A 13,551-nucleotide genomic window follows, 5' to 3' on the forward strand; every position below is an offset into this window, starting at 1 on the left:
TCTGTGTCATTGCACATACCTTTTTTGTTGTTTGGCCTTCTCTATCACCAGATGTTTAACTCCTGTCTGGATATACTCATCCACTGTCCACTCCAGCTTTTGTATGTATACCATCCCATCTGTGCCTGTGTTCCATGTTTGCCTGTCCACACCCACTACTTCCTTTCCCTCTATCCCACCAAAACCATCCCTTATTACCTCTCTCCCATCTACTCTTGTCTTGTACTGAAAATGGAATCTACAACAGCAACCAAGTAAGAAAATTGCACGTCTGTGTGTGCATATATACACACACATATATGTATATGTGTGTGTGTGTGTATACATATATATATATATATATATATATATATATATATATATACACACATATACACACACACACACATATATATATATATATGCATATTTGTGTGTGTGTGTGTATATATATATATATATATATATATATATATATGCACACACACACACACACACACACACACATACATACCTACATACACACATACATATATGAGTGTGAGTGTGAGTGTGTGTGTATATATATATATATATATATATATATATATATATATATATATATATATATATAAAATATATATATATATATATAAAATATATATATATATGCACAACTTCCCCAAACTAGGCTGCATGGAGCAGCAAAATCACTGCTGTATCTCCACCCACCACCATCTATTCCATATTGCTCATCCTAGTGTTTTTGTCTCTGCTTGCTGTACTCTTCTTTCCCTACATTTCTTTGTATGCTCTTCCTCCCAGTTTATATGGTGAACAAGTTGGCTGCTGCTTGGTATGCATACCCACTTTGCTGTTCCTGTTGGGCAATGTGTTGTGCTATGCTGCCCTACCTGTTGCTGGATGTTGTCACGCGAGTGTTTCAGGTAAGAAAGGTTAGTGTTATGATGTCATGCACAACGCCTATGTGCTGCAGTGTCTTGCTTTTGTCTGTCAGTTTAGAGTGGCCTTTTTCTGAGTATACTACTGCCATCCAATGCTGTTACACCCCTAATTAGCTTTTGGATGCTTTGTGAAGCAAGCCTCCTCAGTGTTATTACTGCACATGCAGGCTCTGCACTTATGTGAATCCACGCCCATGTTGCAATCAGCTTAATTTTTTTTTCTTTTCAGCAAGATTTTGAGGTTATATCTGTTTTCTCATGTGCATTTACAACTAAGTAAATGCTCCACAATATCTAATTGAATGTAATAAAAAGCATGCTGTGAATTCAATGGAAAATCCTAATTAAACATTTAGCACATTTAGGACAATTCAAGAAGCTGGACAGACTCAATATGCAACATCCTCTTTACACATTTTTTAATGACTAGTAGTTTTCTATTTTCTTTTCAAGTTCCAGCATTACTGTTTAAGCCAGCTGCATTTTTGTGATGAAAGTTTAAAACCTTAAGTCCTTTTAAAGCATGTAAAAAACCTTTTTGCACATTTCAAATTCAGTTTACAGCACTGAAAATTTCATTAAATATCTTCCCATTCACATTGTGAAGAAAACCTTCAGTTCTTTCTACACAACTTTCTCCACGCTCTGTGAAATGCTACTTTCCCCATAAGGTAGGTGATGATAAAGTTCCTTTTGTACCACTCCCTAAATGAAAGAAAACAAACAGTAAAAATGCAAGTAGTTCTATTCAAAATAAATGATTTTTCATGCATATGCTTAAATAATAATGTAAGTGTGACATCAGGGCGTTGACGTTCTGTATTACAACTAATGCTGCCACTCAGCTAATGATAAATCTGTCATAATATGCCAATATAGGTAGGCTGTTTTCTTTGCTTTCAAATAAAGACTTCAAAATCTGATGATGCATCGAGTGACCTTGACAACAAATGACAAATCTGATGAGTCTAATTGGTATAAAAAATTGAAACCAAAATAGTTTACTTCCAAAATACATTTCTGATGTTTTCAGTGGAATGTGAAACCATTCGATTTCCACTGTTTGTTAGAAGTAGCTAATGAGATTGCTACATGAAGCAATGACCATAAAAGGATAAGATGAGAAATTAATTCTGATATAAGAATACTCAGTCTACCTTCAGAATGATTAACAGGAAATGGATCTTTCTAATCCACTTCTTTTAAATCCAAGATCACAAAGTCACACACTGACACAACGGTATTTATCATGCATGTACATACAAAAATAAATTCATCCACAAATGACTCATTCAAATAACTTGAACCAACTAAATAACTGCTGCTACGAAAGCACTACCAAAATAACCAAGTAAATAAATAAATAAAACACAGTGACACATGGACTATAGATAACCTTTTAGTAAAGTGGGTTAAGAAAATTTTCAGTCTATAAACTTCAGGCAACAGCCTTAAAGATCATGTGAAAACTGACAAAATAATAGCCTATCTTCTCAAAATGCATTTCCTCTTGAGTGGTTTACCTTGACTGTGTCATTTAAATCTGCATTCTCATTTTTCTTTTAAAGGAAACTCTCTTCCAAAAAATGCCCTCTATAGCCAAAACATGCTCCACCCTAAATGATTACTCTTCATTATACCATGACCCCCATTAATATTCCAAAACGTGCACGCTGATTGGTCAGCGTGCACGTTGTAAATAGACTTATACTAATGGAAAAAGGTCCGGTCGCCCGGACTTTTTCCATTAGTATAAGTCTTTTTTAAAGCACTGTCTCGCTATGTTAAAGGAGTTTAACACAGCGAGACAGGTTTAAAAAAAGCAACGGAGATCTCCGTTGCTTTTTTTTTAAAGCTGTTTCGCTATGTTAAACTCCTTTAACATAGCGAGACAGTGTGTAAAAAGCAACGGAGATCTTGCTTTCTCCGTTGTTTTTTTTTTTAAACCTGTCTCGCTATGTTAAATGGGTTTAACATAGCGGGATAGCTTTAAATTAAGCAGCGGAGATCTCCGTTGCTTATTTTAAAGCTGTCTTGCTATGTTAAACCCATTTAACAAAGCAAAACAGTTTGTAAAAAGCAAGAGAGATCTTGCTTTCTCCGTTGCTTTTGCCCACAGCTCTGATGTACTGCGTAGGCATACGCATGTGCAGTACATCAGAACTGCCCCAGAATACCAGACAGCTGCGAAAGGGCAGCAAGGAGGCATTATACAATTCCATTATTAAAGAAAAGTAATTATTTTTTTTCTTAAATAATGTCATTGTATAATAGCAATAACCCACTTCTGGGTGTGGGTAATGCTGGATTTACCCACGGTTGGCTTTGTTTGGCCACTTGGGCTTCGCCCTCGTGACCAAACCATGCCAACCGTGGGAAAATCCAGCATTACCCACACCCAGGCGTGGGTTATTGCTATAGAAATCTCTGCTTCTTGCTGATGTGCTGACATCATGCTGAGGTCAGCAGAGCCCATTTACCTAGCTAGCAAGTGGGAGAAAGGCACGCAGACAGACTATTTTCAGACTGGGGCAGTTTTACTTTTTTTTTATTTTGTCTAATTTTCATTTTTAAGGTTAGTTACATATCACTGGTTAATCTGGTCTTCAAACCTCCATGCATTCTGCATCCTTTTATACGAAAGCTGCTTCTGTTTCATTTTCACAAAAGTGTATCATGCAGCACAAAGTTCATAACTCGTCTCCGATTTTCCATAATATCAACGAGTCTTACCTTTCATCTGTCCATGATTTTTTTGCAGAACTTTCCTGATTTTGCCTATTTTTACCCTGTCCATCCCCCGTAAAACTTTATCTGTAGTCCTCAGTGATTTATTAGAAAATTTAAAGGTAGATATTAGAGTTTCAAAGTTTATAGTTCATTTTGCCTGAAAATACATGCTAATGCAAAACCTATTCCATTAATAACGGACATACTGCATTCAGCCCGTGTGCAGCATTAACATATTCACTTACAAAAAAAGTGACCCAGGAAGTGCAGGAAAGATCCAACTTTGCACCAAAGTGAGAAGTACAATGATGCAAAGACAGAAGTAATGCCCTGGAACAAAGTATGTCGGCAGGAAATAACAGCAAACTGAACCAGAATATCCGGAAAATTGGACTTGCAGTGCAGGAAGCCATCCTGTCATCTCAGAAGAAACAAAGACTGCAGGTATATAAAACAAATAGTTTCACACGATCTTTAAAACACACAACCTTTAAATAATTTTACAATCACATCATCATAACACAGTAAATATCCTTAATGGATCATTAAAATGCAAAACAATAGAAGTAATTTGATTACTCTAATTATACTCCATTTGTGATGAACAAAATTTAACATTTAAAAAATAAAAAAATATATATATATACTTAATACTGTAAGGATCTGGTTCTCAAAACAACTACACGTTAATGGTTTCAGTTACTTCAGGGGAAAAAGCACTGAATCTTATTTGTATACAGACTAGCGTCTCTTCTGCAATGTGTAAAATCCTACTCCCCCACCCCCCCTTACAACTTATGAACAGTGGTAAAATGTCATGAAACTGAGTTTTTTAGTATAAAAAAAAATAGCATAATTGATCACTGAAGCCATGTCACAAACTTCAAAATTAAAATTCAGATATGGACTACATGCCTCTATTATCTCTAAACAGAGCAGAATAAAAAATGAAGAGATTGTTCTATATGCAAGATAGTAAAGGGTTAAAGTACATTGTTAGTAAACAATGGAATGTGTGAAAGGTTAACAAAAGCTTTTATAGGAATGCTGGTGACATCTCAATTTTTGTTGATAAAAAAAATCTAGGATTTAATGTGCCAATATAACAGCTTGAAGTATTAAAATAGATTATAATATACAAAGGCAAATAAACTGTGAAACACTAAACAACTCACCAAGTACAACCTGACCAAAAGAGCTTGCAGGAAATATGCACTGGCGCCCTGGATATGGGTCTAGATCATTTATACACAAAAACCCACTGAGTGGTATTTGGCCTATTTTCCCCAGACCCCTTCTCATCACATCTCTGGTTTACTGTTTCTTATGATGCTCACTTGTGTACACTAACTGCACTTTGAATAAACTCTTGCAGTCACGATCATGGACTAACGTCCAGGGGAAAATGAAGAACATTCATCAATACAGCCTTCTGTCCTGGCCCAACAGAGTAAGCAATCATAATTCCAGATTACTGGACAGTGACCTCCCAGATACTGCTGCACTCTTGTTAGGAAGTCAAGTAATCTAAGAACTTGCTGAATTTTCAGCACATATTACAAACAGATACAATGTGCAGAAACAACTAGAACATTTGCACAAGCTGTAGGATATTTCCTCCTTTTTAATTTTTACTCTGTGCTCATATGCCATTTACATCTTTTCGCACAGACCAGGATTGCAAACTGACCAGAGCTTCACATTTAGCTACTCTTGTTTAACCACCTCCTTAAAAGAATCTTTTAATTGCACTTTAATAGATTTCTAGCCTAGGAACAGTTACAGATATAATTACAGGGAATAAAAATTACCGTTTTACTTTTTTATTTTCATTAGTACTGCATAAAAATGTTCACAAGTTCACACATTTTTTCACACAATAGAAACACAAATTACAGATTAAATCCAATAATTTCAGTTTACCTGCTACAGGTTTTGAAACGTGTAATTGCATCTCGCATATCTACTATGTTCTGATTCAGAAAACAGGGAAATATGAGAGTGACTATATTCTTTGCCCTTTTTCTTTTTGTATATTTTAGTCATCCAGTCAGGACACTCAATGTGCTATGATGTCATGGTTTTAAAATAATTTAAAGTTTTTGTGTGTTTCAATGCTGTTGCATAAATAAGTTCTTAAGTTTATACAATCTGTAAACATTCTGGTCCTATAAACAGTTCATCTGTAGTCTATGTGGTTACACTGCATGTATTTTTTTTATAGTTCATTCATTTAACTTGCACAACAAAGCTCTCCACGTCTCCAAAACTACTATTCCAACAATGAGGTCACCACTGCTACTAATGAAAAACTGAAGGCCCTGAGTCTGCTGCTATTATTTTCTCAGCTCTACACAGACAGCACCAAGCACAAACACCACTGTGTGTTATACTTGCATTCACCCCACCCTCAATGGGAGCAGGGTGTTCAACATGGGATACATCACAGCTGGTTGCTAAAATTGTCGAATTCAGATTTTTGGCAATCTGGTAGTAAACATAACTGGATAAGGCTAAATAATCAAGTTCACTGTTGGCGGAGGGGGTGGCCATGGATTTTATTATAAGCAGTAGATGTGTAGGAAGGATTTAAGTTGGATAAAAATGTTGGTTTTGAAATTAATCCAGTTAGACATTTGGACAACTTTTACTGTCTGTCTGACAGACCTAGTTTTGTCTTATCAGGCCAGCTCCCACTGTGACTGACATCACTCACTCCACATTTAGGAAACACACACCTCCTAAACACACAACTCTGACCCCTTAAACCTGACTACACTGCAACAATCATTCCTTCTCCAGACTTGCACCAAAACTACTGGAACCCCTCCCACTTAAACAAACTACAATCTGCTTTCCACACTTTCAGAGAACAACTTAATTTTTTTTCCACAACAGGTTTGAATGTAGTTGCCTCTTTGCAGGCTACATCATCTCATCCTCTATCGTCTCACCCTTTCCATCCTTTGGTTCTACTTAGCATGCAGTATTTCCAATGTGATGACAATCTTGATATGGAAATATTTATATTACTTTTCATAACTGTTTGCTACTAATTACTGATTTCTATTTGTATAACTTAACTTCCTTGCATTACTATTCAATAGCAATTTATCAATGTTATACTATTTACTATTTGTTCACTGTGGAATATTTCACCAGGGCAGTACCTGCACAAAACTGTCATTTCTAATCAGTGTACTACCCCACTAATCAAATATAAAAGAAAATATTTTGTTCACACTTCATAGTACTTCCCTCATTTCTCTTAACTATTTTTTAACCAGTCAGTGTAGCTCTGCCTAAATTCACATCACTCACTCCACATTTAGGAAAGACTACAAAACTTCACCTCATACCATGCCACGTTACATACAATATACACTCACAGAATGCACACCTTAAAACACATCAACTTTTGAACTGGTCTTACCAGCAAGTGTTCTGTATGACTCTTTATTGAGCATTGCTATAGTTCCCTTTGGAATGGTCTCATTAAGTAGGCTTTACCACTGGGATCACCTCTAATACAGCTCCACATCCAGTTAAATAAACAAAAATGGTTCCTACATTTATGGACTGGGTAAATGTCAACACACTGAAAAATAAAAATTTAAAAGGAAAATGATCTACTGTAAACTGTCAAAGCTAAATTCCCCATTTTCTAACTAAGTACAAGACTATAGAGTTCTGAAACTAACATGGGGTGTGGGAGGGTTATTAAGAGGTAACAATAGTTAGACACCCCTCTCAAAGGTCTATAGATTTGAGAAGTATTTGTACACGTCAAAATATCTTATTGAATGGGGTTCCTAAAGTGAGCCTCAGCAGAGACTGGCTCTAAAGCAGTTTATAAACAGCTTGCTTGGTAGGGGGCAGATAAGTTGACATTAGGAAGAACTTGGACAAAGATGTTGTGCAGAACAGATGTACCACAGGAGTCTGCATCTCCTCCTAGAATGCAGTCACCAGCTACAGTGCTTAGTATATGTAAAACTGATACTCTTGTAGCTGTAGTGAAAATCTCAATGACAGTCACTTCAAAATGAACATTACAATCAACAGCCAATTTAGCTAAACTGTCCTGTTGCTCATCTGGTCAGGATAAAACAAACAGTTGTGGGTTCAGTTCAAGCAGCTTTATTGCACAAACATCAGAAACGAGGCTTTGCAACTTAAACTTAAATAAACTTATAAACAGACTGACTACACACAAACACAGCGAGAGTGAGACGGAGCAGTACGAAAAAATAAATCCAACTGACTATTTTATTAGCGCTTTTGGAGCAGACAATACCTCTCCTTCTTCAGATAAAATCCAAGGGCAATTAAGAACCTTTTTATACAAAATGTAAAACCAATCATTCAATTAACATGGGAATGGCACTGAAATATTCTTAAAAGATCCTTAAAAGGAAAACTAAGCACACATTTCTAAATGTACATAAACAAAACATAACATATCAAATCAACCGCTGATTTAAATTCTTATAAAGTACAATAATTTAAAACAATTAAATGAAAAATACATTTCTTTAAATGTATTGTAACAATGTGTTGATGCTATAAAATTATAAACTTAGAATATCTGGTATAAATGTCAGTGATCATAATAAAAACTGAAATAGTACTTGCTAAACTGGATAGTTGAAAAACTTTTTAAAGCATTAAAAATATATCAAGAAATAACTAGTTGATATTTAAATTGGGTACTAGTTACTGTCCTTCAGATGGTATGCTAAAAGTATATAAAAACAGTAGTTTATTACAAGAGAACACATTTCTATGTATATTGATGGCTTGGAGCTTAAAATACAAACATTGTCATACCTCAAAGTGTGGGTCTTGAATGGATCAGAGAATTTATGTCATTAGGACAAGTAAATGACAATACCATCTATTTAGTTGAAACTCTCCTGGAGATTGTCCTAACCAACAACTACATGTTTTTCGATGGGCAAATACAACTCCAGAAAACTGGGGTGGCCATGGGGTCACCCTATGGCGGGACCTTTGCTAATTGCATAATGGCACACTGGGAGAAGACCTTGCTATTTAAAAACAATTTGTTTCAGAACAATGTCACTTGGTACACTCATTACCAAGATGATATGTTCTTGGTCTGGGAAGGTCCCAGTGCTTTAGTTCCGAATTTTATTACTAGTATTTATCTTATGAATGATTTCTTTGAATTCACCTACAACCTACATGAGACTAACATCAATTTTTTGGACATTAATTTGTTCAAAGATGTAGCAAATTCTAGATATAAAAGCACCATATATAGAAAACGCACTTATTCTAATTCCTTCCTGCACTTTACTAGCGGTCATCCCTACCATCAAAAAAGAACTGTAGTTAAGGGGCAGTACGGGCGGCTAGGATGGTCTCAGATGAGACTGACTTTGTTGAGGAATGTGAAGGGTTGGGATCAATGTTCATAAATAGAGGCTATCCTCCATCTATGGTGGCTAGAATTACTGCTGAAGTCACCTACAAGTGCCAAATAGGTCACTTTAAACCACTCTTGTTTAGTAACATGCATCATATTAGTGAGGACGTAGATAATCAACATCATAGTAAGATAAAGAGTGATGTACAAGGTTTCCACATTAGCTTCTTGTGTACATACAGTCTGGACCACCTTCTTATAAGGGATATCTTAAATAAAAACTGGGCCCTAATAATTGAAGATAGTGGGCTATTGAAAATGTTTGGGGACAAACCTAAAATAACTTACAGAAAAGGTGCTAACCTCAAAGCACTTCTTGAAAGTACGAATAAGGTTACACATGGCAGGAAGAGAGGCATGTTTAGATGTGGGTCATGCCAGCAGCGTAGGCATTTAAGTACTGAGCTTCAGGTCAACATTAGAGGTAAAGTATATAAATCTATGGCAAGTACAATTGTGAGACTAAAGGAGTTGTTTATTCAGCCTGCTGCCAAGGATGCGCTGCTTTTTACATAGGGAAAACTGAAAGAAAGATCAAGCAGCGCATCTATGAGCACCAGTATGCCATTAGCAAGAATGACACCACTAATGCTCTTGGAAGGCTTATTATTGAGTTCACGGAACAAGTTCAAATTTGCCATATTAAAACATATTAAAATTGACCAGAGAGGTGGACCCTGGCAACTAAAATTAGAAATGGAAGAGCTCTTTTGGCAAATTAGAACAGCAGCTTATCTACCTCCAGGGCTTAATGAACATGTCTCTGTCAAATGTATTCTTAAATATCTTGCCTTAAGGAGGTAGTTGTTCTGTTAGTAGGTTTGTAGATTTGTATTTTAAGCTCCAAGCCATCAATTTACATAGAAATGTGTTCTCTTGTAATAAACTACTGTTTTATACACTTTTAGCATACCATCTGAAGGACAGCAACTAGTACCCAATTTAAATATCAACTAGTTATTTCTTGATAGATCTTTAATGTTTTAAAAAGTTTTTCAACTATCCAGTTTAGCAAGTAGTATTTCAGTTTTTATTACGATCACTGACATTTATACCAGATATTCTAAGTTTATAATTTTATAGCATCAACACATTGTTACAATACATTTAAAGAAATGTATTTTTCATTTAATTGTTTTAAATTATTGTACTTTATAAGAATTTAAATCAGCGGTTGATTTGATATGTTATGTTTTGTTTATGTACATTTAGAAATGTGTGCTTACGTTTTCCTTTTAAGGATCTTTTAAGAATATTTCAGTGCCATGCCCATGTTAATTGAATGATTGGTTTTACATTTTGTATAAAAAGGTTCTTCATTGCCCTTGGATTTTATCTGAAGGAGAGGTATTGTCCACTCCGAAAGCGCTAATAAAATAGTTGCATTTATTTTTTCGTACTGCTCCGTCTCACTCTCACTGTGTTTGTGTGTTTTCAACAGTTTTTTGGTTCAAGTTTGTTGAAACAGACTGACTACCACAATCATACACGTTAACGCTCTGGCTGTTCTCTCAAAATGGCACTGCTGCCTGCACATGCTCACTATTTATATGCATGTACCTACATCTGGAAATGCTTCTTAAAGATACATACACATGCTCTGTTCTACATTCTACATCCTCCCTATCTGAGAAACAGCTCATACATTAAATCACAGTATTCAATGACATGCAATTATAAAGAACTAATTCTTTGACATGCAATCATACAAAATCCGACATATATAAAACAATTATTTCCAGATTGCTGTGTATTTTACACTAGGTCTAGAAATACAACCAGATCGTGTAACATAAAAGTCAGAATTGGATCTAGCAACGGAGACTGCTTTCAAGGAATGTTCAACTTTGAGGACTTCTGGGACATCATCAGGAATGGAAATGGATACTGAGGCATGTTCTTCGGTATGAACATTGTCAGTGTTGCTCTGATATCTAGAGTCTGTATCACAATATCATTTCTGATAGAGGAAGAATATGCCTGTGATTTCTCCTGTATTCTAAACCTTCAGAATCCACTAAGTAGGACCTCGGCTTGGCACATATACCTCTCACTTGACCGATTGGATCAAAGCCTTTCGCAGTTTGCATCCTCACCATCTCTCCTTTTAAAGGATGAAGAAATCTGCTGTTTTATCAAAGCTGTATTTCTGAGAAGAATGCTTTTTAAAAAGTTAGGCTTTGATTACTCTGTTGTTTTTAGCATTAGGCACCAACAAACTAGAACTGTTAAGGCAAGGTTGTTCTGGTTTGCCTAGATAGAAGTCTCTGAGCAGGAGAGCCAAGTAGGTTGTCACAGGGTACATTTCTGAGATTAAGCAAATTCAAGAAGATATCAGTATTGTCATGATTTGACCTGTCAATTAATTGCTTTGCACTCTGTACTGCACATTCAGCAAGGCCATTTGACTCTGGGTATTCAGGACTACTAGTAACATGGATAAAGTCCCAATCTTTTGCAATTCTCTGAAACAATTGATTGGTAAACTGGGTACCGTTGTCAGAAATAACTACGTGTGGACTACCATGGACTGAGAAATCAAAAACAAAGAAAAAAGCACCTTTAAAGAAAGCCTGACTCAACAAGCAAAGACAAAAGTATAAAAAGTGGCTTCCACCAAAACGAGAGGATAAAATTCTTCTTTAATAAAACATAGTCCGTAAAAGCATTCAAAAAAGTCACAGGCCAAAACAAGAAAAAATGGATGGATAAGCACTTTCAGTGTATAACCCTCATCAGATCCTTCATTTTCCATTCTCTGAGTTACTTATATTTAAATTGAGAGCAACCAAAAACTACCAGTCTTCACATTTCTCCCCCTTGGAGAACTCAAGTGAGTTTTTCAAGTGACCACTGAGAAATGCCGCTTGAAAAGGTTAGGTCTATCTGAGTGTACCTCACCCCATTCCCTGTCTTGAGATCCCATCTGCACTGGCATTCCTACTACCAAAGCAGTGCAGCACTGTCATATCATGTGCTTGCAACCCTAGGCTCCACCTTAGCAACTTTGCATTTTGCTGGCTGGCTCTGTTTAACTATATTAGGGGGTTGTGATCAGTCACAACAGTGACTTTCCTTCCATACAGATAAGGCTGAAGTTTCTGCAATGCCCACACTATGGCTAGACATTTATTTTCTACAACTGCATAGCATTCCTCCCTAGGTTGGAGCCTATGACTGAGATAAACCACTGGGTGCTCTCCCCCCTCTGAAGAAATCTGGCCAAGTACAGCCCCCACCCCATGGTTTGAAGCATCCACCTGCACAACAAATTCTTTGCTGTAATCTGGACTGGCCAACACAGGGAGTCCTCCCAAAGTTTCTTTAAGCTTCTGGAATGCCTGCTCACATCCTGGGGGGGGGGGTCACACTACCTTATCTGGCCTGTTCTTCCTTGTCAGGTCTGTGAGGGAAGCAGCTATGGTACTATAACTGGGGATGAACTTTATGTAGTACCCTGCTGTCCCTAAAAATGCCCTCACCTGCTTTTAGCAACAGGTGCAAGCCATGCCTGAATGACTTCCACTTTGGCAGGTTCTGGCCTTATTGTACCACTCCCCACTTTATGTCCTAGGTAGGAGACCTCCACCATACCCACATGACATTTGCTTGATTTAATGGACAACCCTGCCCTCTGTAGTCTGCCCAGCACCTCCTTGACATGCTGAAGGTGCTCTGGCCAGGAATGGCTATAGATGGCAATATCATCTAGGTAAGCAAGGGCAAACCCTCCTGCTCCTGCTAGGATATGATCTACCAGCCTCTAGAAAGTCACTGGGGCATTATTCATCCCAAAGAGTATCTTTGTGAACTCATACAAGCCAAAAGGAGTCACAAAGGCTGACTTCTCTCTAGCATTGGGAGCCAAGGGCACCTGCCAGTAACCCTTGGTAAGATCAATGGTTTTAAGATACTTAGCCCCACCCATCTGCTCTAGGGCCTCATCTGTCCTAGGCATGGGGTAAGCATCCAACTCTGTGTGACTATTTAGTTTCGTGTAGTCCACAGAGAACCTGGTGCTGTCATCCTTCTTTGGCACCAGCACCAATGGGGAGGCATAGGGACTGTTGGACTCGAATCACCCCTAGTTCCAACATCTTCTGTACCTCCTCCCTCAGGGTCTGTCTGACTCTCTCAAGCATCCTATAAGGGGTCTTGCCTAACAGGCCTTCGGGGTCCTGTATCCACCTGGTGCTGCACTAGGTGGGTGCACCCTGGTTTGCCAGTGAACATGTCCCCAAATTCCTGCAACACTGCTCGGATTTCTTGAACCAGGGTAGGAGATAGCTGCTGGGACATTGCTACCCCTTCTACTGAGATGTCAGCCCGAGACTCACTGAGGAGATCAGTCCCCAGATCTCCCTCAAACTCCTCTTGCAATCCACTACAAATGCTCAGCACAAGGGCCTCCCTATCATGGTAAGGTTTCATCATGTTAACATGGTA

The 13,551-nt window shown here is 37.4% G+C and overlaps 1 protein-coding gene across 2 annotated transcripts in view; it reads right to left on the reverse strand.

The window, feature by feature from the left end:
* Window positions 1-1,325: 1,325 nt before the first annotated feature.
* The window catches only part of LOC122804570 (cytochrome c oxidase assembly factor 8), a 350,597-nt gene continuing 338,371 nt past the window's right edge, over window positions 1,326-13,551 (reverse strand). For both annotated transcript variants that reach the window (XM_044074516.1, XM_044074517.1), the window contains exon 5: window positions 1,326-1,628. In XM_044074516.1, coding sequence (XP_043930451.1) covers window positions 1,538-1,628 — 91 coding nt within the window. In that variant the 3' untranslated portion in view covers window positions 1,326-1,537. The remainder of the gene's footprint in view (window positions 1,629-13,551) is intronic.

Source organism: Protopterus annectens, chromosome 6.part0 (assembly GCF_019279795.1).
Source record: "Protopterus annectens isolate FY-2018-M chromosome 6.part0, PAN1.0, whole genome shotgun sequence".
NCBI lineage: Eukaryota > Metazoa > Chordata > Ceratodontiformes > Protopteridae > Protopterus > Protopterus annectens.